The following is a 23,519-nucleotide window of genomic DNA, read 5'->3' as shown; positions in this document are numbered from 1 at the left end:
CACTTCTCGGCCTACTATGCAAGGCCCGATTTGCCTAACAAGCCAAGTTTTCCTGAATTAATATATTTTCTTTAATTTTTTTCTGATGAAATGATAAAGCTACCCATTTCATTATGTATGAGGTCAATTTTTTTTTATTGGAGTTAAAATTAACGCAGATATATGACCGAACCTAACCAACCCTACCTAACCTAACCTATCTTTATAGGTTAGGTTAGGTTAGGTAGCCGAAAAAGTTAGGTTAGGTTAGGTTAGGTAGGTTAGGTAGTCGAAAAACAATTAATTCATGAAAACTTGGCTTATTAGGCAAATTGGGCCTTGCATAGTAGGCTGATAAGTGAGTTCTGGCTACTAGGTACGACATATATATATATATATATATATATATATATATATATATATATATATATATATATATATATATATATATATATATATATATATATATATATATATATATATATATATATATATGAGAGTATATCACGAAAATAAACACGTGATTAAAAATGTGACAATGTAAGACCACGGAGGAAAAATGAAACAGGAATTTCCTTAAGTACTTTCGTATATTAATACATCTTCAGAAGGAGTCTTCAGACTTCTTCTGAAGATGTATTAATATACGAAAGTACTTAAGGAAATTCCTGTTTCATTTTTCCTCCGTGGTCTGATAATTATATATATATATATATATATATATATATATATATATATATATATATATATATACATATATATATATATATTGTCACGAGGGAGTGGACCGGGGTTCTGCTAGCACTGAGCTGCTAGGGGCTCAAAAGGCCAAATACTCAGCCCCTCCAACTCCCGGGATTCACCGGAGTCTCCTTGGTCTCACAGGAGAGGACCAACAATGCCCACCTCCGCAGGTCTTTGCTTCCACCACAAAAGAGGTGCCACTGATTCACCCTGGAAGCCCTTCAGTCAAACACGGGGAAACTGCTGTTAACAGTTCCGGCCTAGACCCGTGGAGGAGTGAAGGAAGACTCAGGCTTACCTTATAACAATAACCTCCCTGAATCTTGCCTGCCAGACAAAAACGTTGCAGGAACTCCTTTCCCGCCTGTCTTCTCTATCTTCTTCTTAACAAGGTCGCCAGCTGGGTTATTATATCTGCACACCAGCAATGCAGTTCAGTGGGTGTATTATATATATTGTTAGTAGCCAGAAGATTGCTACTCCCATAGATCTGCTACTAGACTGTTGGCCCAGGGTACTCTCCCTGGAAGGTCTGTATGGCTTTGCCTCTCTACAGCCACTACGTTAATAGTTGCCACCATTCAGGCACTGATACTGATCGGATGGCTAAGGGTACACTTTTATATAGGTCCGTGCTGTCTTTACCACTCTCCAGGCAATAAGAACTTCTATAGAGAACGTTCTGTTCCCTAGGTGGTACTATGATAACCTTCGTGTATGCTCATAGAGAAATATTATAAATGGAGGCACACTTAAACGCAGTGATAAAATGTGTGAATTTACTGACGCAAATTACATGATCACACATACAATCAAAAGTAATACATGAATATGAAAATAAGGATAATAAGTCTGGAGATCGTCAGCTTCTTCTTCCACGACCTCCAACACTCCTTCAACTGGGCAGAAAGACAGGAGTCCCACACTCTCTCACAGGAGGGCCTCTTCACCACGTCGGCGCCTCTTCTTCACTGTCCTGCCATCCATACACACTGTCCCCTCTGACAGTCCTGGACACATGCTGCCTTGCAGCCTATTCTACTACTAAAGTATTAATGTCCTGTTGCCACATACATAAGTAAATATTGTGTCCTAACTAGTCTACTCACACAAGGGGTAATGGGAGGGAAAATGATCTACCTTACATTCCTGGCTCACGACGCCTGTCCCTCGATGGTGTCAGGTTCCCACGCTTCCTGAGTCGATCCTTGACGGTCCAGGAACGTTCCACAGGTCCTCAGGTGTCGTGGAGCCTTCGCGTCGTCGCCGTTCCAATCCCTGAGGTTCAGCTACCCCAATCCTGGTTCATCGATTGGCGCTGAGCTAATCACTATTTTCCCACACTCGCCCCTTCCACAAGGCGTTGCTCCTTGTCCTAGGCACGGTGTCGTCCTTCCAAAACCCTCAGTGGATGTGACCCGGTCACAGCAAGGCTTGCCCGCCACACCTTTTCAGACCCACAACGTCCAGCGTCGCCGAATATTTTCCAAGTTTGGCACTCTTTCGCTCAATAAACTTGGTTTCTTTTTTGCTTCCCAGAAGCGCGGGGTCTCCAATATATCCGATGGGCTGCGATAGAATGCATTAATCCACTAAGAAAGGCTTGTAGAGCCTCTAATCCTTGAGAGCTAACCGAGGTGCGTCCTGTCGCTTCCAAGGTCAGGTCAACTCTGACGTTGGCGCTGCCTGGGGCACTTGGTGACGTCACGGCGGGCCCTGATTGGTCGCCCGCGACCTAAGTCGGCCAATCCGCTATCGGCTAGTGTCCCTTCCAAAACGTCATATCTGCAGTAGGGGATACTCTTTCATTTTATATCAGGGCGCCAATTTCCCCTTACAACTTATAATGTAACTTCCTTCCATTAACTGGCAGCCGGTCTGGTCGCCACATATATCAATAGACTCCCTGAACCTCAGAGAATCAGTAGGGAGAGCTGATATGACTCTTAAAGCAGGCAAACGAAAGAGATAGGAGAGGCCACCGTAACATACCCCTCCCCTTAAAATAAGAGTCATATTGGAAGAGCAGCACTCAAGAGGGCAACCTATACTCTTGCTCCCTCCGTTCCTGAAGTGTCAATCCTCCAGTTGGTGACGTGGCTCGTACCACCTTGCCAGTCACTTGCCTCATTATATCTCCACCTCGCATGGGAACGGATGTGATGGGTGTTCCCTGAACACCTATAAGAATTCCTCTCTATGTGGCTACGAGTGAACTCCAACGGCTCGTTACCACTGTAAGATTCAGTGCATGCAGCGCCTCCACCGCGTCGTGCACTCCGAGATAGTTTTGCACTTCCACTGCATCCTACAGGTACTCCATGTTTCCTCTTCGCCAATCTTCTCTCTTCTCGGTTCCTCTTCTCCCATAGGTGCGTTGTCTCCTCACAGTGGCACTTGTAACCTGTACTCCATCCAGCAGCTTCCTCTCTTCCACACTAGGCTTTTGCGATGGCCCAATGCCCCTCTGGTTAGGCAGGCGCCTACCCTGGGTGTACCTATTCCCTGCTTTCTTCGTATTACCTTTCCTATACCATTCGCTCCTTCGTTCCCGACGAACATCTTCACTCCTCCATGAGATTCTCTTCCCTGCAGACGTCTTCTTCGGTTCGTGGTTGGGCTCATCCACCTCCCTGTGGCTCACCTCACCACGGTGGTTCATTTTGCACCTACCACTATTCATCTGGCTGGCATAGGGCGCACTGCGTCGTGGCTCCTCCACTCTGCCCCTCACTGCCGTTCGCTCATCCACTGAGCTTACTTTATTCACGTTTAGTGTGGAGGGAGTGCGGTCTGCAGCCTCTTCACCGCCCCAGGCGTTTGTACAGCTGCTCCTCGCCACTCCTCCACACGCATCATCAGGCTTAGTCGGAGGTCCTCGTCGGGGTTTTCCACGACCTCCGACGACCTCTCCGCACTCTCGCCCTCGTTGTCGTCGTCTCTGGCGACGTTTCCCCTGGCGAAGTCGGCTTCCTCATTACCATCTGGAACGACCGATACCTCACCTTGCAGGGTTGTATCGCTGCTTGCAACATAGGCACTCCTGGCCCAATCGGGTTGTATCCTGCCTCCTCCGAGGTCATTACCCAGCACCATCTGTACATGCTCTAGGGGTAATTTAGGGGCTACAGCTACTATAGCTTTCTCGACTCCGCAGTCGGCAATCAGCTGTACTTTGTGAAGTGGCAACCTGTATTCCTCCCTCACACAGCGTATCCTCACCACTCCCACAGGTGAATCATTGCGGAGAATACTCCTGGTTACCATACTTATGTCAGCACCCGTATCTCGAAGAACGGCCACCTCCACTGGGTCTGACTTTCCAAACTTCACGTTGGCCTCGAAAACGAAGGGATGTTCACCCAACTTCATTTCCCAACCATTCATGTTGGGTCCACTATAATATGGGGTGTGAACAAACACTCTCTCCTCTTCCAAAATTAATCCTATATTCCTTTGGTGCTCCTCACACTCGCGGGCATAATGTCCTCTCACACCACAGTTGAAGCATCGGCTGCCTCCCCTGGGCGGCCACTCGCCAGTCCCTCTGGCGGTACCACTTGCAGACGTCCCCTGGGTCCTCCTTGGACTCCCTGTCGTCGTATCCGGGACTGCAGCACTTGCTCCCGAGCTAGGTCCACTGCTCACAGCTTGGGGCTTCCTCCCAGCGTCCCTTGAGCTCTTGAACTGGGTTACCTCATTGGGTACACTACTCTTGGGAGAGTCCCCACCCGTCCTCGCTCCTCCTGAACTCCTAAGGTTCCCTCCCGACCTGGGGTAAGGCGAGTGTCTGGGTGGCCCCTCCCTCCTGAGATGTAGTGCCTCCTCCAGCATGTCGGCTCGGTCCGCTGCAGCCTTCAGGTCCTTAATACCTGCTTCTCTCACCCTTACTCGCAACTCAGGATGGAGCACCGACATAAACTTCTCTATCACTATCAGTCGTTTGTTATCATCCGCCGACTCCGCTTCCTCCGCCTTCAACCATCGTAGGAATTTCCGTTCCATATCCCTGGCGGTCTCGGCGCAAGTCTTTCCCGACGCTCTCGTACACTCTCTGAACCGCTTCCGGTACATCTCCGGAGTCAGCAGGAATGAGTGGAGCACCGCATTCTTAATCGCGTCGTAACTAGTACACTCCTCTAGGTCCAGCATGTTGTAGGCTTCCCGGGCCTCACCAGTCAACCTGCCCTGGACCAGAGCAGCCCAATCATCTTCCGGCCACTCCTACAGAGTTGCTATCCGTTCAAAGTGTTCGAAGAACGCCTCAGCTTCTTGTGGTTCGAACATAGGTAAGTCACGTTCCATTTCCTTGAGGTCATCCCGCCATGCAGGTAGTGAGGGCAGACCACTCTCAACGCGACGCAATTCGACTTCTTTCTTTGCCTTAAGGGGGGCGTTAGTTAGGGTTCATAAAAGTTGTTCTAGTGCAATGAAAATTTATTGACGTGTTACACCTGAAGAGGGCTGCAAGTGGTCCAAGTTTCAGCATCGCAGCCTAAATAGAGAGGGAGAAAAAAAAAAAAAACTTTTTTTAACCATTTTTTTACATGTTTTAAAGTTGATATAACAAATACAAATATCAACTGATATTATTTCTATGATACTCAGCTATCACAATACTATATAATAAAGGTTGTCTAGTGGCATTATTATCCCAAACCTATTTAGTGCAATAATACAAATTTTCAAAGTTCACCCAAAAAATTATGCAACAAAATGATGTTTATAAATATATATAAAATCAATAAATGATCTTAGGGGAAATATATAACTTGAGTTTTTAGAGGCACATACTCTACATATAATGTGCAAGTTCCATGTAAATTGAATAATAAATAAAAAAGTTATTCAACCATATAGTTGCAAATTAGTTACCTGTAAAAAATGAAGGTCAAAGTTCAGCCACCTTTGGCTGAGGTTGATGAACTACCAATTTCAATCAAAATTACCACCCTTGTAGATTGGCATTCCTTCAGTAAGGTGTGTAAGTTCCATGAAGATTGCCTGATAAAAAAAAAAAAAAAAAATTATTAAAAAAAAAAAATAAAAAAAAAAAAATAAAAAAAAATAAAAAAAAAGACAGCAGCTTTATATTTACAATTATTTATGATATAGTATCAAGATATAAAACATAATACATACTAACCTAATATAATTGGTCTGAAATATGCAACATCTTGCAACATCAAGAGGGAGAACGTCTTGAGTTGCAGGTCTAAGATCTTGAGTGGCAGGTGCCGCAGGTGGTGTGGCAGGTGCCGCAGGTGGTGTGGCATGTGCAGCAGGAGGTGTGGCAGGTGCCACAGAGGTGTGGCAGGTGCCACAGGAGGTGTGGGTGCCTGGGTGTGAGGCGAGGTAGTGTGTTGTGGGGGCGGGAGGCTGCCCTCTCTCTTCACTCAAGGGAACTCTTGTTTTGCCTCAGTGTGGCTTTACGCTCCTTCTTTACTTGGCTAACGCGTAGAGCTCTTGCCTTTAGAGCTTTCTTCTTGTCCGATACTATATCCATTGTGCAGTATATGCAAGAAAATACGATCTGTGCGAGCGCGTCAGGCATGCGACCGCCGGCACAGACACTGAGAGGGTGACTAAGCCAGTAAATCGGATTATAGCCCCTCCCTCTCACAGAAGACAGTTGCCAGCGAGTGTGTTTATAATTTGTATATGCATAACAAGATATTCTCTACTCTATTGCGAAATACTAGACGCTTACAACGTATGACGCATCACCCTACGGCGCACCCGAGCCGCGAGGACCAGATTTCGGGCAATTGCGGCTGGAAAATTTGCTCTAATTACGTTATTTATTATCATAACATTAAACGGTTTGCACCACGGTGTTGCCAGAACGTTGTAGTATTTTTATAAATTTTTCGTGTTTGGCCGAATTTTTTCGGCCAAACAATGATAACGCCCCCTTTATCTCCTCCAGTCGCAGTTGTCTCTCTCCTTCTTCCCACTGCAGCCGAGCTTCTCGCTCACACTCCTCTCGCTGCAGCTCAGCTGCATGTTCCTCTCGCTGCAACCGTGCTTCTCGCTCACGCTCCTCTCGCTGCAGCTCAGCTGCACGTTCCTCTCGCTGCAGCTGCAGCCGTGCTTCTCTCTCCTCTCGTCGCAGCTGGGCTTCCAGTTGCATCTTCATTATTTCCAGTTGCAGGCTTCTCTTACTACAGCTGGACCTTCCACTGCTCTCATGTTCACTGTGAATTCCCTCCACACTGGTAGGCGCTTGGGGTGGCTCTAGTCGGCACCGTCCACCTTGCGACGGCTCTCCTCGGGATGGCTCCTCTTGAGATGGCTCCTCTCCCGTCGCCTCCTCTCGAGCTTTGAGCTGTGCCATGATCTCTATCCTTCGCTCCGCTACCTTAGTCGTCCTCAACCTGATCCCAAAGTGGTTTGCCACTTGTTGGAGCTGGGCCTTGGTACACTCCTCCAAAATTCTCTCGTCCCTTGTGTCAATAAATTTCCTTACTTTGTCCTCCTCCATCTCTATATCATTGAGCATACACGACAGCACAGACAGGTTAGTAGGCACTAATTTCACCGTTTCAGTCCCTTAGCTGGTTGAGTAACAGTACCACTGAATTCATTGGCCACACTGTATTAGTACCCTGGCAACACTTGTCTTGAAATTTGGGCCACACTGTAGCTTGATCCACGCTTCCTGGCGAAGTTCCCAGTTCTTGGCAACCGGGATTCGAATCCTGGCAAAGTCGCCAGTTCTCTGTCACGTGGGGGTGGGCCGGGGCTCTGCTAGCACTCAGCTGCTAGGGGCTCAAAAGGCCGAATACATAGCCCCTCCGACTCCCGGGATTCACCAGAGTCTCCTTGGTCACACAGGAGAGGACCAACAATGCCCACCTCCGCAGGTCTTTGCTTCCACCACAAAAGGGGTGCCACTGATTCACCCTGGAAGCCCTTCAGTCAAACACGGGGAAACTGCTGTTAACAGTTCCAGCCTAGACCCGTGGAGGAGTGAAGGAAGACTCAGGCTTACCTTATAACAATAACCTCCCTGAATCTTGCCTGCCAGACAAAAAGGTTGCAGGAACTCTTTTCCCGCCTGTCTTCTCTATCTTCTTCTTAACAAGGTCGCCAGCTGGGTTATTATATCTGCACCCCAGCAATGCAGTTCAGTGGGTGTATTATATATATTGTTAGTAGCCAGAAGATTGCTACTCCCATAGATCTGCTACTAGACTGTTGGCCCGGGGTACTCTCCCAGGAAGGTCTGTGTGGCTTTGCCTCTCTATAGCCACTACGTTAATAGTTGCCACCATTCAGGCACTGATACTGATCGGATGGCTAAGGGTACACTTTTATATAGGTCCGTGCTGTCTTTACCACTCTCCAGGCAATAAGAACTTCTATAGAGAACGTACTGTTCCCTAGGTGGTACTATGATAACCTTCGTGTATGCTCATAGAGAAATATTATAATGGAGGCACACTTAAACACAGTGATAAAATGTGTGAATTTACTGACGCAAATTACATGATCACACATACAATCACAAGTAATACATGAATATGAAAATAAGGATAATAAGTCTGGAGATCGTCAGCCTCTTCTTCCACGACCTCCAACACTCCTTCAACTGGGCAGAAAGACAGGAGTCCCACACTCTCTCACAGGAGGGCCTCTTCACCACGTCGGCGCCTCTTCTTCACTGTCCTGCCATCCATACACACTGTCCCCTCTGACAGTCCTGGACACAAGCTGCCTTGCAGCCTATTCTACTACTAAAGTATTAATGTCCCGTTGCCACATACATAAGTAAATATTGTGGCCTAACTAGCCTACTCACACAAGGGGTAATGGGAAGGAAAATGATCTACCTTACATTCCTAGCTCACGACGCCTGTCCCTCGATGGTGTGAGGTTCCCACGCTTCCTGAGTCGATCCTTAACGGTCCAGGAACGTTCCACAGGTCCTCAGGTGTCGTGGAGCCTTCGCGTCGTCGCCGTTCCAATCCCTGAGATTCAGCTACCCCAATCCTGGTTCATCGATAGGCGCTGAGCTAATCACTATTTTCCCACACTCGCCCCTTCCACAAGGTTTTGCTCCTTATCCTAGGCACTCAGTGATGTCACGGCGGGCCCTGATTGGTCGCCCGCGACCTAAGTCGGCCAATCCGCGATCGGCTAGTGTCCCTTCCAAAACGTCATATCTGCAGTAGGGGATTCTCTTTCATTATATATCAGGGCGCCAATTTCCCCTTACTTACAACTTATAATGTAACTTCCTTCCCTTAACTGGCAGCCGGTCTGGTCGCCACATATATCAATAGGATCCCTGAACCTCAGAGAATCAGTAGGGAGAGCTGATATGACTCTTAAAGCAGGCAATATATATATATATATATATATATATATATATATATATATATATATATATATATATATATATATATATATATATATATATATATATATATGTCGTACCTAGTAGCCAGGACCCCCTTCTCAGCCTATTATCCAAGGCCCGATTTGTCTATATATATATATATATATATGTCGTACCTAGTAGCCAGAACGCACTTCTCAGCCTACAATACAAGGCCATATTTGCCTAATAAGCCAAGTTTTCATGAATTAATGTTTTTTCGGCTACCTAACCTACCTAACCTAACCTAACCTACCTTCTTCGGCTACCTAACCCAACCTAACCTTTAAAGATAGGTTAGGTTAGGTTAGGTAGGGTTGGTTAGGTTCGGTCATATATCTACGTTAATTTTAACTCCAATAAAAAAAAATTGACCTCATACATAATGAAATGGGTAGCTTTATCATTTCATAAGAAAAAAATTAGAGAAAATATATTAATTCATGAAAACTTGGCTTATTAGGCAAATATGGCCTTGTATTGTAGGCTGAGAAGTGCGTTCTGGCTACTAGGTACGACATATATATATATATATATATATATATATATATATATATATATATATATATATATATATATATATATATATATATATATATATATATATATGTCGTACTTAGTAGCCAGAACGCACTTCTTGGCCTACTATGCAAGGCCCGATTAGCCTAATAAGCCAAGTTTTCCTGAATTAATATATTTTCTCTTATTTTTTTCTTATGAAATGATAAAGCTACCCATTTCATTATGTATGAGGACAATTTTTTTTATTGGAGTTAAAATTAACATAGATATATGACCGAACCTACCCTACCTAACCTAACCTAACCTATCTTTATAGGTTAGGTTAGGTTAGGTAGCCGAAAAAGTTAGGTTAGGTTAGGGAGGTTAGGTAGTCGAAAAATATTTAATTCATGAAAAATTGGCTTATTAGGCAAATCGGGCCTTGCATAGTAGGAAGAGAAGTGCGTTCTGGCTACTAGGTACGACATATATTTATATATATATATGTCGTACCTAGTAGCCAGAACGCACTTCTCAGCCTACTATGCAAGGGCCGATTTGCCTAATAGGCCAAGTTTTCCTGAATTAATATATTTTCTCTAATTTTTTTATTATGAAATGATAAAGCTACCCATTTCATTATGTATGAGATCATTTTTTTATATTGGAGTTAAAATTAACGTAGATATATGACCGAACCTAACCAACCCTACCTAACCTAACCTAACCTATCTTTATAGGTTAGGTTAGGGTAGGTAGCCGAAAAAGTTAGGTTAGGTTAGGTTAGTTAGGTAGTCGAAAAAACATAAATTCATGAAAACTTGGCTAATTAGGCAAATCGGGCCTTGCATAGTTGGCTGAGAAGTGCGTTCTGGCTACTAGGTACGACATATATATATATATATATATATATATATATATATATATATATATATATATATATATATATATATATATATATATATATATAAATATATATATATATATATATATATATATATATATATATATATATATATATATATATATATATATATATATATACATATACATGGGATACATATATACCTTTAATACATATATATATAGGATACATATACATGGGATACATATATACCTGGGATACGTGCATGTGGTACAAAATGTGTTCCACGCTGCAGCCAAAAATTTCACAGTTTGAGCTAATGATTTTGTAGAGAAAAGGGTAAAAAGCCAGTTTAACGTCTCCTAGGTGTAGAATAGTATATATGTACCACACTAGGCCTCTGGATGAGAATAATTGGTCAAGAAGGGCTAACAATAGGCCTAGTCGAGCTTTGACTTAGTTGCCAACGTTTTGTTAAAGCACAATTGCATATCATTTATATAAAAGTGAATTTTTTGGGGTGTCACAGTCTATGAACTGTACATATAAGGTCCAGAGTATGTATTAAGGTACATAGTATGTACTAAAGTCATATGTACTCTGAGTTCAGGCCAGATGTGAGGCTCGGGCGAGCAGGACGAGGGAGCGGGCGGGGCTCACATGGGGCCACAACAAAGGTTCAGTCGCGGAGCGTGGGAAGCCTGCAGGTGGCCAGGGTAACGGCGCCGCCCTCACCCCTCCACCCTGGGACCACCCCTCCACCCAGGGACCACCCCTCCACCCAGGGACCACCCCTCCACCCAGGGACCACCCCTCCACCCAGGGACCACCCCTCCACCCAGGGACCACCCCTCCACCCAGGGACCACCCCTCCACCCAGGGACCACCGCTCCACCCAGGGACCACCCCTCCACCCAGGGACCACCCCTCCACCCAGGGACCACCCCTCCACCCATGGACCACCCCTCCACCCAGGGGCCACCCCTCCACCCAGGGGCCACCCCTCCACCCAGGGGCCACCCCTCCACCCAGGGACCACCCCTCCACCCAGGGACCACCCCTCCACCCAAGGACCACCCCTCCACCCAGGGACCCCCCCCTCCACCCAGGGACCACCCCTCCACCCAGGGACCACCCCTCCACCCAAGGACCACCCCTCCACCCAGGGACCACCCCTCCACCCAGGGACCACCCCTCCACCCAGGGACCACCCCTCCACCCAGGGACCACCCCTCCACCCAGGGACCATCCCTCCACCCAGGGACCACCCCTCCACCCAGGGACCACCCCTCCACCCAGGGACCACCCCTCCATCCAGGGGCCACCCCTCCACCCAGGGACCACCCCTCCACCCAGGGGCCACCCCTCCACCCAGGGGCCACCCCTCCACCCAGGGGCCACCCCTCCACCCAGGGACCACCCCTCCACCCAGGGACCACCCCTCCACCCAGGGACCACCCCTCCACCCAGGGACCACCCCTCCACCCAGGGACTACCCCTCCACCCAGGGACCACCCCTCCACCCAGGGACCACCCCTCCACCCAGGGACCACCCCTCCACCCAGGGACCACCCCTCCACCCAGGGACCACCCCTCCACCCAGGGACCACCCCTCCACCCAGGGAGCACCCCTCCACCCAGGGAGCACCCCTCCACCCAGGGACCACCCCTCCACCCAGGGACCACCCCTCCATTCAGGGACCACCCCTCCACCCAGGGACCACCCCTCCACCCAGGGACCACCCCTCCACCCAGGGACCACCCCTCCACCCAGGGACCACCCCTCCACCCAGGGACCAATCCTCCACCCAGGGACCACCCCTCCACCCAGGGACCATCCCTCCACCCAGGGACCACCCCTCCACCCAGGGACCACCCCTCCACCTAGGGACCACCCCTCCACCCAGGGACCACCCCTCCACCCAGGGACCACCCCTCCATGGGACGGTCGAGACTGGACGGTGTACCCAGGATGGCACGGTCGAAACGAGACAGTATACACAGGATGGCACGGTCGAAACGAGACAGTATACACAGGATGGCACGGTCGAGACCTGAGAGTGTACAATGTTGGTACTCCACTTGTAACCTCTCTCCACGCTACTGTCTCTATCTCACTGCTACTCTTGGCTTCGTTCCTGAGAGATGCTCTCCGACCCACCTTAGGACTCTTCCAGATATAGCAGCCTGCTTTCCTAGCCCGAGCAGGAGTCTTTCATGTGGGACAGCATTAAATGCCTTCTGACAGACATGGAATATGCAGTCTACTCATCTCTCTCTTTCTCTGTCTCTCTCTTGTTGAATTTCTGTCATCTTGTTGTAGAACTCCAGCAAGTTTATTAAGCAGGATTTTCATTTAATAAAAACATGCTGATGCCTTGAGACAAAATATATTTGTTCTAAGTGTTCTATTGACCTGTTTCAGATCAGTCTCTCTAGCAACTTGCAGAGGATATTTGTTAGTGATATGGGTCTGTGGTTTAACAGGTCTGTCTTTCCCTTTTTATGAAAACTGGTACCACATTAGCCACTTTCCAGCTGTCAGGAAGTTCTTCGTTTCAAGACAGAAATTAAATATTATGGCATGTGGGCTGTGCATTCAGTTGCATTTATGCCTGGGGGACCATTCAGGGTTGTTCGCATATATATCTATATAAATAAAAATGGAAATGTTCGTTTGTTCAAAATCGCTAATGTCCGAAAGTTCTTCACCGATTGCCTAGAAATTTTCACACAACGTTCGATTTGCATCCGAGCGGGTTTTTATATACATACTATATAGATGTCACGTCTGTGACGGGAATAAACATGCTTTCTTTGAAAAGCTGTGTTTTACCTGTGTTTTTCATGCGAGGGAAATCTTCGAAACCTCTTTACCGATTGCTTTGAAATTTTGACACAACATTGCATTAAAATAGGCGAGTATTTTTATATACCTACTATATACATGCCTCACATGTGACAGGAAAAAACATGCTTTTTTTTAATATCAGTGCCATCTGTTGGACGTAAGAGCAACACGCTCTGTAATCTCTGAAAGTTCTTCACCATTTGCATTAAAATTTTGACACAACGTTCCAGTCGAATACATGCATGTTTTTATATACCTACTATTTAGATGCCACACATGTAACAGGTAAAAAAAATGCGTTAAATTTAAACTGCGCAATCTGTTGCACGTGAGAGCAACACACAAATATACAAAATATGTTACTATTTCTTTTTAATGTTTCCGATTGCATTGATAAATGTTTTCATATTTTCATTTTGATTTAATTTTCATAGATTTTGATTTATTTTCATTTTGATTTATTTTTTTCTTTGACATTGCATTGGAATTGAGCTGTGTTGTTTACCATTTCGTTCATTTTGAGGGTATAGCTTATATGGTTCTTTTTCATTGTTTTACATGTCGTTTTTTTACTGTTCTTATTTCTCAGTGCAATTGGTGGTGAAACTGAGCTGTGTCGATTGATCTGCATATGACTTGAAATATTTGGTTAGTATTTTTTGTTTTTGTTTTGAAAACAAGAAAATGTACTTCACGTTTATTTCACAGCTGCAAATGTGCAACAAACAGCTATGAATCCACCGGCTACAACGCTAACTGCTTTCTTCACGTTATGTCAAAATGACGCGTTTGCAAAACCACTGCTGTATTCGGAAGTGCCTACGAATATACATAGAATGTCAGTAGAAAATCATTTGAACGACGCAAACGAGGAGAGCGAGTCGACGAACAACCTGACATATTCAAATAAACTACGATAGGCAGACTGTACACCTTGCATCCCAATCATGATGAATGCTTCTTTCTTCGCATGGTGTAGGTAAATGTGCCCGGTCCAACTTCTTTCCAGCCATTGAGATTTGTTAACGGCGTAACACATGCCACTTTCCGTAGTGCATGTCAAGCTCTGAATTTATTGGAGAACGACCGACACTGGGATTGATTGCTGGTGTTGACTTCTTGATGTGTAGTGCCTCGCAGACGTCAAGCCGCCTGCTATCGCTGTATCTATCGATAATTTCTGTGTTGTTTGCTAAGATTTCTCTGGTAATGGTTTGGTTGTGGGAAGAGATTATATGTTCCTTGATGGAGCCCTGTTGCTTATGCATCGTTAATCGCCTGGAAAGAGATGTTGTTGTCTTGCCTATATACTGAGTTTTTTGAGGCTTACAGTCCCCAAGAGGGCATTTGAAGACATAGACGACGTTGGTCTCATTTAAAGCGTTCTGCTTTGTGTCTGGAGAGTTTCTCATGAGTAGGCTGGCCGTTTTTTTTGGTTTTATAGTAAATAGTCAGTTGTATCTTCTGATTTTTGTCTGTAGGGATAACGTTTCTATTAATTAACAATATCTTTCAGGACCCTTTCCTCCGTTTTATGAGCTGTGGAAAAGAAGTTCCTGTAAAATAGCCTAATAGGGGGTATAGGTGTTGTGTTAGTTGTCTCTTCAGAGGTTGCATGGCGTTTCACTTTCCTTCTAATGATGTCTTCAACGAAACCATTGGAGAAGCCGTTGTTGACTAGGACCTGCCTTACCCTACAGAGTTCTTCATCGACTTGCTTCCATCCTGAGCTGTGGCTGAGAGCACAGTCGACATAAGCGTTAACAACACTCCTCTTGTACCTGTCTGGGCAGTCACTGTTGGCATTTAGGCACATTCCTATGTTTGTTTCCTTAGTGTAGACTGGAGTGTGGAAACCTCCACTCCTTTCCATGAATGTTACATCTAGAAAGGGTAGCTTCCCATCCTTCTCCATCTCATAAGTGAAACGCAACCCAGAATTCTGTTCAAATGCCTCCTTCAGCTCCTGCCAGATGTCTGACATCAGGTACCTGTGTAAACATGTCGTCAACATACCTGCAGTATATGGCCGGTTTCAAGTTCATGTCGACTAAGACTTTTTGCTCGATGGTACCCATGTAGAAGTTCGCAAACAGGACACCTAAGGGAGAACCCATGGCGACCCCATCTACTTGCTTATACATGTGCCCATCCGGGCTCAAGAAGGGTGCCTCTTTAGTACAAGCTTGGAGTAGTTTCCTTTGAATGTTTTCTGGTATGTCAAGAGGAGTACAGGCCGGATCACGATACACCCTGTCCTCTATCATCCCGATTGTTTCATCCACTGGTACGTTGGTAAACAATGATTCTACGTCCTATGAGGCTCTTATCCCTGTGGCCCATGTTCCCCGCAGTAAGTCAACAAATTCCTTTGGAGACTTCAGGCTGAAGGCGCAAGGGACATAAGGAGTCAGCAAGCCATTGAGTCGTTTCGCCAATTTGTACATCGGTGTGGGTATCTGGCTGATGATTGGCCGAAGTGGGTTTCCAGGCTTATGTATCTTGACATTTCCATACGCGTATCCAGGTTTATATTCCCCAATAATCTTTGGCAGGTGGAGTCCGGATTTCTTGGCGTTCACAGGTTCGGTCAATTTGTTGACCTTTGCTTTCAATTCGGCTGTAGTGTCCTTTGTTACCCTTTGGAATTTAGTTTGGTCATAGAGTATGAGGTTCATTTTCGCCAGATATTCGTCTTTTTTAAGAATGACATATATTGGCGACTTGTCACCTCTCCTGACAACTATCTCCTTGTTCTCACGAAGGCTCCTAGCTGCCGCTTTGAGCTCGGGCGACAGTATAGTGCTTCTGTAGTTGCCTCGATTCTTTCCTCCTTCCGCAATAAGTTCTGCTTGTAAGGTGTCTTTGGTGGTGACCTTCTTAGGTCACCATATATATATTATTAGGTGGTGACCTTGTTAGGTAACCACCAAAAACACACCTTTTATATATATATATATATATATATATATATATATATATATATATATATATATATATATATATATATATATATACATATATATATATATTATATATATATATAGTATAGTAAAGTATTATATATATATATATATATATATATATATATATATATATATATATATATATATATATATATATATATATATATATATTAGTATATTTTGGTAGCAGTCTTTCCTGTAAACAAATATTATTAAATATGACCGAAAAAGTAAGATTAATAATTCTAACACGAATTTTCTCAATATTTCTTATGTTTCTTTCCACTATCGATGGTAATTGAAAAATCAATTCTCCAAAATTCATTTTTATTTCTAGTCTGACGCGACATTTGAACGCATTTCGTAATAACTTATTACATTTTCAAAGACTTTAGTTTACACACACACAACTGTAACCTGCAAACACTAAACAGAGTTTGTTGTTGTTTAAGATTCGCTACTCAGAACGATAATTTCCAGTAGCACGGGCTATGGTGAGCCAGTAAGTGGAGGCTCTTTGGAGCCATTATCTGTATCAGTGGCTGATACTAGAGATGTGGCGATGGATGGGGGTCTTCATGATGGTTTTCAGCCTGGAGGGCTGGCTATACCAGTTATGGAGCTGGTGGGGTTAGTGTAGACCTCTAGGTTTTCCGTTTTTTCTTTGCCTGCAACTTTGGCTGAGCAGTGCTGTCGTTAGAGTTTGGTGACGTGGCCTCCATGAGGAAGTCTTGAACCGTGTAAGTGTTGTATTTGTGATGCGGCGGTGGAGCTCGTACTATGATTTCCTCGTCTGAGGAATCCGTAACCTCCGTAGTGGGCGTTTTTGTCTTTCGCCTCGCAGCCTTAGGTAGGTTTAGGTGTCGTTTTTTGGGGGTTGTAGCTATTTCAGGAGCGCTGGTGGTGCTGTTATCGTTTGTAGACAGCACGTCTGCTAGCGCGGCTGCTGAGATAGTGATGGTAGGAGTGTTGGGAGCTGGAGAAGGAATTACCTCTGTTTGTGTCGCCCGGGTCATGAGCGGTTCTGGAGTCGGTGTTGAAGTTGATCACTTGGTCGTCTTGGTGGTAGTCTCCGGAGTGGTAGAGGAGGCAGTGAGATTTACGCTAGTGGCTATGATGGGGGCCAGGCCATTGTCTATGTATAATGCGTTTAGTTCACTGACAAAACGCTGGTTGTCTGGTCCTGCAAGCCTTTCCGCTAGTTTAAGAAGACCAGGGATAATGCCTGCACGTGATGCAGGGGGCTGTGAAGGAGCCTGTGGGACCTTGGGTCCACAATGAGAAGGCTGTGTCGCCTGCTGGGAGGAGCCACATGTTGGTAGGACCGGAAAGTCTTCTGGTCGACTAGTGAGAGCTAAGGTGGCGAGTTGAACACTTGGGGCTCTAGTCGAGGAGGTAGACGAGTTGTTTCTTTTTGCTTCAACCTGGGCCTTGATGATTTCCTGTCTGCGGGGGCCGCGGTAGGAAATTGCGGGGTGATTGCCATCACAGAGCAAGCAGTAATGGACTGTTGCCTTGCATATGGAGTAGTGATGGTCCAGTGCGCACAGGCTGCACTTCTGGACAGGGTGCTGACACTTGTTGGTCGGGTGGAAGAGCTCGTAGCACTTAAAGCACTGCTGGATCTCATGGTATCGTTCCTTTTTTATTTGGTGGGGTGATATTTTTAGGCCGAAGCAGTAGAATCCTTGTGTGGCAGCCTGGGTGGCCACAGCTATGGTGGTGAACGTAATCTTCATTGATGTTTTGTCGGTGTTGCAGAACTCTAGGTTGAATACCGACAGGTTTGGATTTTCGTCCTCGATATTGTTTATGATATGATGTTGAGGTCGCTCAGCGATCCACCGGCTGGTCCTGCTGGTAAAAACAGTTCTTCCGGCCAGGAACTGACGTGGGAAGTGAGGATGTAGGTAGTGCTCTTTGCGAAGAAAGGCATCGTTAGTAAGGAGTTTTTCTAGCTCCTCTTCACATGAAAAGTAGAGCACGATATCTTCACCGTCCTGACTAATGTCAGCGGGTTTGAGGCCAGTTACGTCATTCAGGACCTTTAAAGTATTGCTTCTTCCGATAGCATGACCCTCAAGTGGAGTAGCTCTGACCTTAAGACGTTTGGGTCGCATTGTGACCACACTGCGCCTTTTGATGTGTTGGCAGGAGATGATTCTCCCGTCCTGTCTCGGGAAAACAGAGTTTAAACAGCTTTTTTTTAAACAGAGTTTAAACAGCTTTCATTTTATACCTGCATTTGGGTGAGGTGATATGTTACAACAGTTTTGAATGAGGTGAGAAGAAACTTTCAACACAAGACAGAACTCGAAACAATGGGTATAATATTGGGAAAGTTAAAGGGAAGAATGGAAGTAACTGCAAAGGGCCTATTGGTCCATATTTTTTGATGCTTCTATATTGGTGCGGAGTCTTGAGGTGGGTAGAATATAGTTGTGCATTAATTGGCTGTTGATTGCTGGTGTTGACTTCTTAATGTGTAGTGCCTTGCAGATATCAAGCCACCAGCTATCGCTGTATCTATCGATGATTTTCGTGTTTTTAGTTAAGACTTCTCTGGTGATTGTCTGGTTGTGGGAAGAGATTATATGTTCCTTATTGGAGCCCTGTTGCTTATGCATCGTTAATCGCCTGGAAAGAGATGTTGTTGTCTTGCCTATATACTGAGTTCTTTGAGGCTTACAGTCCCCAAGTGGGCATTTGAAGGCATAGACGACATTGGTCTCTTTTAAAGCGTTCTGCTTTGTGTCTGGAGAGTTTATCATGAGTAGGTTGGCCGCTTTTTTGGTTTTATAGTAAATCGTCAATTGTATCTTCTGATTTTTGTCTGTAGGGATAACGTTTCTAATAAAAATATCTTTCAGGACCCTTTCCTCCGTTTTATGAGCTGTGGAAAAGAAGTTCCTGTAAAATAGTCTAATAGGGGGTACAGGTGTTGTGTTAGTTGTCTCTTCAGAGGTTGCATGGCATTTCGCCTTCCTTCTTATGATGTCTTCAACAAAATCATTGGAGAAGCCGTTGTTGACTAGGACCTGCCTTACCCTACAGAGTTCCTCATCGACTTGCATCCATCCTGAGCTGTGGCTGAGAGCACGGTCGACATAAGCGTTAACAACACTCCTCTTGTACCTGTCTGGGCAGTCACTGTTGGCATTGAGGCACATACCTATGTTTGTTTCCTTAGTGTAGATTGCTGTGTGGAAACCTCCGCTCCTTTCCATGACTGTTACATCTAGAAAGGGCAGCTTCCCATCCTTCTCCATCTCGTAAGTGAAACGCAACAGAGAATTCCGCTCAAATGCCTCCTTCAGCTCCTGCAGATGTCTGACATCAGGTACCTGTGTAAAAATGTCGTCAACATACAGGCAGTATATGGCCGGTTTCAAGTTCATGTCGACTAAGACCTTTTGTTCGATGGTACCCATGTATAAGTTCGCAAACAGGACACCTAGGGGAGAACCCATGGCGACCCCATCTACTTGCTTATACATGTGCACATCCGGGCTCAAGAAGAGTGCCTCTTTAGTACAAGCTTGGAGTAGTTTCCTTAGAATGTTTTCTGGTATGTCAAGAGGAGTACAGGCCGGATCACGATACACTCTGTCCGCTATCATCCCGATTGTTTCATCCACAGGTACGTTGGTAAACAGTGCTTCTACGTCCTATGAGGCTCTTATCCCTGTGGCCCGTGTTCCCAGCAGTAAGTCAACAAATTCCTTTGGAGACTTCAGGCTGAAGGCGCAAGGGACATAAGGAGTCAGCAAGCCATTGAGTCGCTTTACCTGTCTGTACGTAGGTGTGGGTATCTGGCTAATGATTGGCCGAAATGGGTTTTGCAGGCTTGTGCGTCTTGACATTTCCATACGCGTATCCAGGTTTGTATTCCCAATAATCTTTGGCAGGTGGAGTCCGGATTTCTTGGCATTCACAGTTTCGATCAATTTGTTGACCTTTGCTTTGAATTCGTCTGTAGTGTCCTTAGTTACCCTTTGGAATTTAGTTTGGTCAGAGAGTATGAGGTTCATTTTCGCCAGATATTCGTCTTTTTTAAGAATGACGTTTATTGGCAACTTGTTACCTCTCCTGACGACTGTCTCTTTATTGTTTCGTGTTCTGTCTTGTGTTGAAAGTTTGTTTTCACCTCATGCAAATCTGTTGTAACATATCACCTCACCCAAATGCAGGTATAAAATGAAAGCTGTTTAAACTCTGTTTAGTGTTTGCAGGTTATAGTTGTGTGTGTGTAAAATAAAGTCTTTGAAAATGTAATAAGTTATTACGAAACGCGTTCAAATGTCGCGTCAGACTAGAAATAAAAATGAATTTTGGAGAACTGATTTTTCAATTACCATCGACAGTGAAAAGAAACATAAGAAATATTGAGAAAATTTGTGTTAGAATTACTAATCTTACTTTTTCGGTCATATTTAATAATAATATATATATATATATATATATATATATATATATATATATATATATATATATATATATATATGTATATATATATATATATATATATATATATATATATATATATATGTATATATATATATATATATATATATATATATATATATATATATATATATATATATATATGGGTATATATATATGTATGGCAGTATGGGTTCGAGTCACTTCAGGGGTGTGAGTTTTCACTTATATATATATATATATATATATATATATATATATATATATATATATATATATATATATATATATATATATATATATATATATATATATATATATATATATATATATATATATATATATATATATATATATATATATATATATATAAGTGAAAACTCACACCCCTGAAGTGACTCGAACCCATACTGCCAGGAGCACTATGCAACTGGTGTACAGGACACCTTAACCACTCAAGTATCACGACCGTTCAAAAGATGATGATAGCCGAGGCTATTTACCCCACTATCCCGACGGTGCTCTGATGGTAATCTTGGGCGTAATATTTTACCAAATCACCTCATTCTTTGGGGCATACGTTTCCAATTTCCGATCAATGTTTCCGATTGCTTTGATAAATTGAATTTTAATAGATTTCAATTTATTTTTATTTTTATTTAATTATTTTGTGTGACATTGTGTTGGAATTGAGCTGTGTTGTATAGCATATCGTTCATTTTGTAAGTATAAGTATAGATGCTACACACCTGTGACAGGTAAAAACATTCTTTTTTAAGAAACAGCGTCATCTGTTACGCGAAAGAGCAACTCTTACATCAAAAACACCAGCTGGATCTTTACACCATATATGTTGCTATACAAAATATGTTATGATTCAATTTTAATGTTTCCAATTTCATTGATAAATTGAATTTTCATAGATTTTGATTTATTTTAATTTTGATTTAATAATTTTGTGTGACATTGCATTAGAACTGAGCTGTGTTGTTTACCATACCATTCATTTTGTGAGAATAGTTTATTGTTTTATTTTCCATTTTTTCATTTGGTTTTTAAAGTGTTTTTTTTAAATATCAGTGATGAGAACATCAGATCATTTGATGTTCCCAATTTTCTAATGGGAACATCAGATCATTTGGGAATGCATTTGACGAGGGAGTGGAGAATGGTGGGGAGGACGAGAGGACTGGAGTGGGGGATGGTGGGAAGGATGAGGGGACAGGGGAGGGGGTAATGGTGGGGAAGATGAGGGGATAGGGGGAATGAGGGGACAGAGGAGTTGGGGATGGTGGGAGATGACGGGACAGGGGAATGGACAATGCAAAGAAGGACAAGGGGACAAGGGAGTGGGGGATGGTGGGGAGGGCGAGGGGGCGGGGGAGGGGATAATGGTGGGGAGAACGAGGGAACGGGGGAGTGAGGAATGGTTGGGAGGACGAGGGGATGGGGGAGAAGGAAATGGTGGGGGAGGACTAGGAGACAAGGAAAGGTTGCTGTGGCTCAACAATGCGTGGCCGGGTACTAGCTGTACCACGGGTTTGTTTATATATAAATATATATATATATAAATATATATATATATATATAAATATATATATATATATATATATATATATATATATATATATATATATATATATATATATATATATATATATATATATATATATATATATATTTATATATTTATATATTTATTATATATACATGTACACAAATACCTATCAATAATCTTTTTATCAATAATCAGAAGTGATTCAACAAGAGGCTAACAACAGTCTCTACTCAAGGCAACCACCTAATCTCTCTCCACACCAACCCAATGGTGATCGATTTTGGATTTCTGGCACGTTGTGTCTGGGGAAGGATCTGGAGATGCCCTAGTTTTTGTTCCTTGTCAGGCCTGAGAGCCGAGTCCTTCTACTTGATGTTCTTGATGCTTGGTCTTTATGTTATGATTCACTTGTTCTTGCACTGTATTGCTTCAATGTGAGCGTTGAGTGATTGTTTTATTTCAGTCTCACTCCTTCCTCTTCTGCCTGCTGCCCACTCTCCTCTCTTCATTCCTTCTCTCTGACCTGCGCCTTCTTTGTTATACATTTCCTTTTATTCCTCCTTGCTTATTTCCTTTTCGAGGTCGCCCTTTCAAATCTCTGCATTGTTTTGAAATCTCTTTTCCGGTTCATCAAGATTCTTGGAGCATCTTCATTCGTAAATATAGGTTTAAGTGGTCTGCTTTTCTTGTTTTCTAGTGATACAGTATATTTTGTGTGTGTACCCACCTATTCGTACCTGCAGGATCGAGCGTTAGCTTTCCGATCCCGCTTTCTAACCTTGGTTGTAAGCAATGACTCCTGTCTTACTTCTTAAACCTAGTTTTAAAATTATGAATAGTGTTGGCTTCCACAACCTGTCCTCTAGTTCTTTCCATCTCCCCACTACTCTCAGGCTAAAAGAAACCTTTCTAACATCTTTATAACTCACGTGAGTTTTCAGCTTCCATCCATGTCCCCTTGTTCTGTTGGTATTCCGGGTGCACATTTCGTCTATTTATTTACTTCTTTTTTTTATAACATCATCAGGTTCAGTTCATTCAGCCGCTCTTAATATCCCATCCCTTGCAACTCTGGGACTAGCCTCGTCGCAAATTTCTGAACCTTTTCCAGTTTGCTAATGTGTTTCTTTAGATAGGGGCTCATGATAGGGCTGCATACTCTAAGACTGGTCTCACGTAGGCAGTGTAAAGTGCTCTGAATGCCTTCTTACTTAGGTTTCTTAATAACG

General features: G+C 43.9%; 2 protein-coding genes across 2 annotated transcripts in view; both read right to left on the bottom strand.

Annotated features, from left to right (window-relative positions):
- Positions 1-23,519, bottom strand: part of LOC123753512 (unconventional prefoldin RPB5 interactor) — a 418,006-nt gene that overhangs the window by 124,261 nt on the left and 270,226 nt on the right. The window lies entirely within an intron of this gene.
- LOC138352086 (uncharacterized) lies at positions 1,489-6,531 on the bottom strand. The gene is made up of 3 exons (XM_069304309.1): positions 5,870-6,531; positions 5,599-5,727; positions 1,489-5,218 (listed from the first exon to the last, which is right to left on the bottom strand). Exon 3 carries the CDS (start codon positions 4,873-4,875, stop codon positions 3,496-3,498), a length of 1,380 nt encoding a protein of 459 aa, XP_069160410.1. The 5' UTR covers positions 4,876-5,218; positions 5,599-5,727; positions 5,870-6,531; the 3' UTR covers positions 1,489-3,495.

The sequence above is a fragment of the Procambarus clarkii genome, chromosome 52 (genome assembly GCF_040958095.1).
Source record: "Procambarus clarkii isolate CNS0578487 chromosome 52, FALCON_Pclarkii_2.0, whole genome shotgun sequence".
Lineage (NCBI taxonomy): Eukaryota > Metazoa > Arthropoda > Malacostraca > Decapoda > Cambaridae > Procambarus > Procambarus clarkii.
Note: the sequence above shows the minus strand (reverse complement) of the source record. Positions and strands in the feature narration are given on the sequence as shown.

Excerpts from the sequence above, each read along its gene's own strand:
- LOC138352086 (XM_069304309.1), bottom strand. The coding sequence starts at position 4,875 with ATGCTGGACCTAGAGGAGTGTACTAGTTACGACGCGATTAAGAATGCG.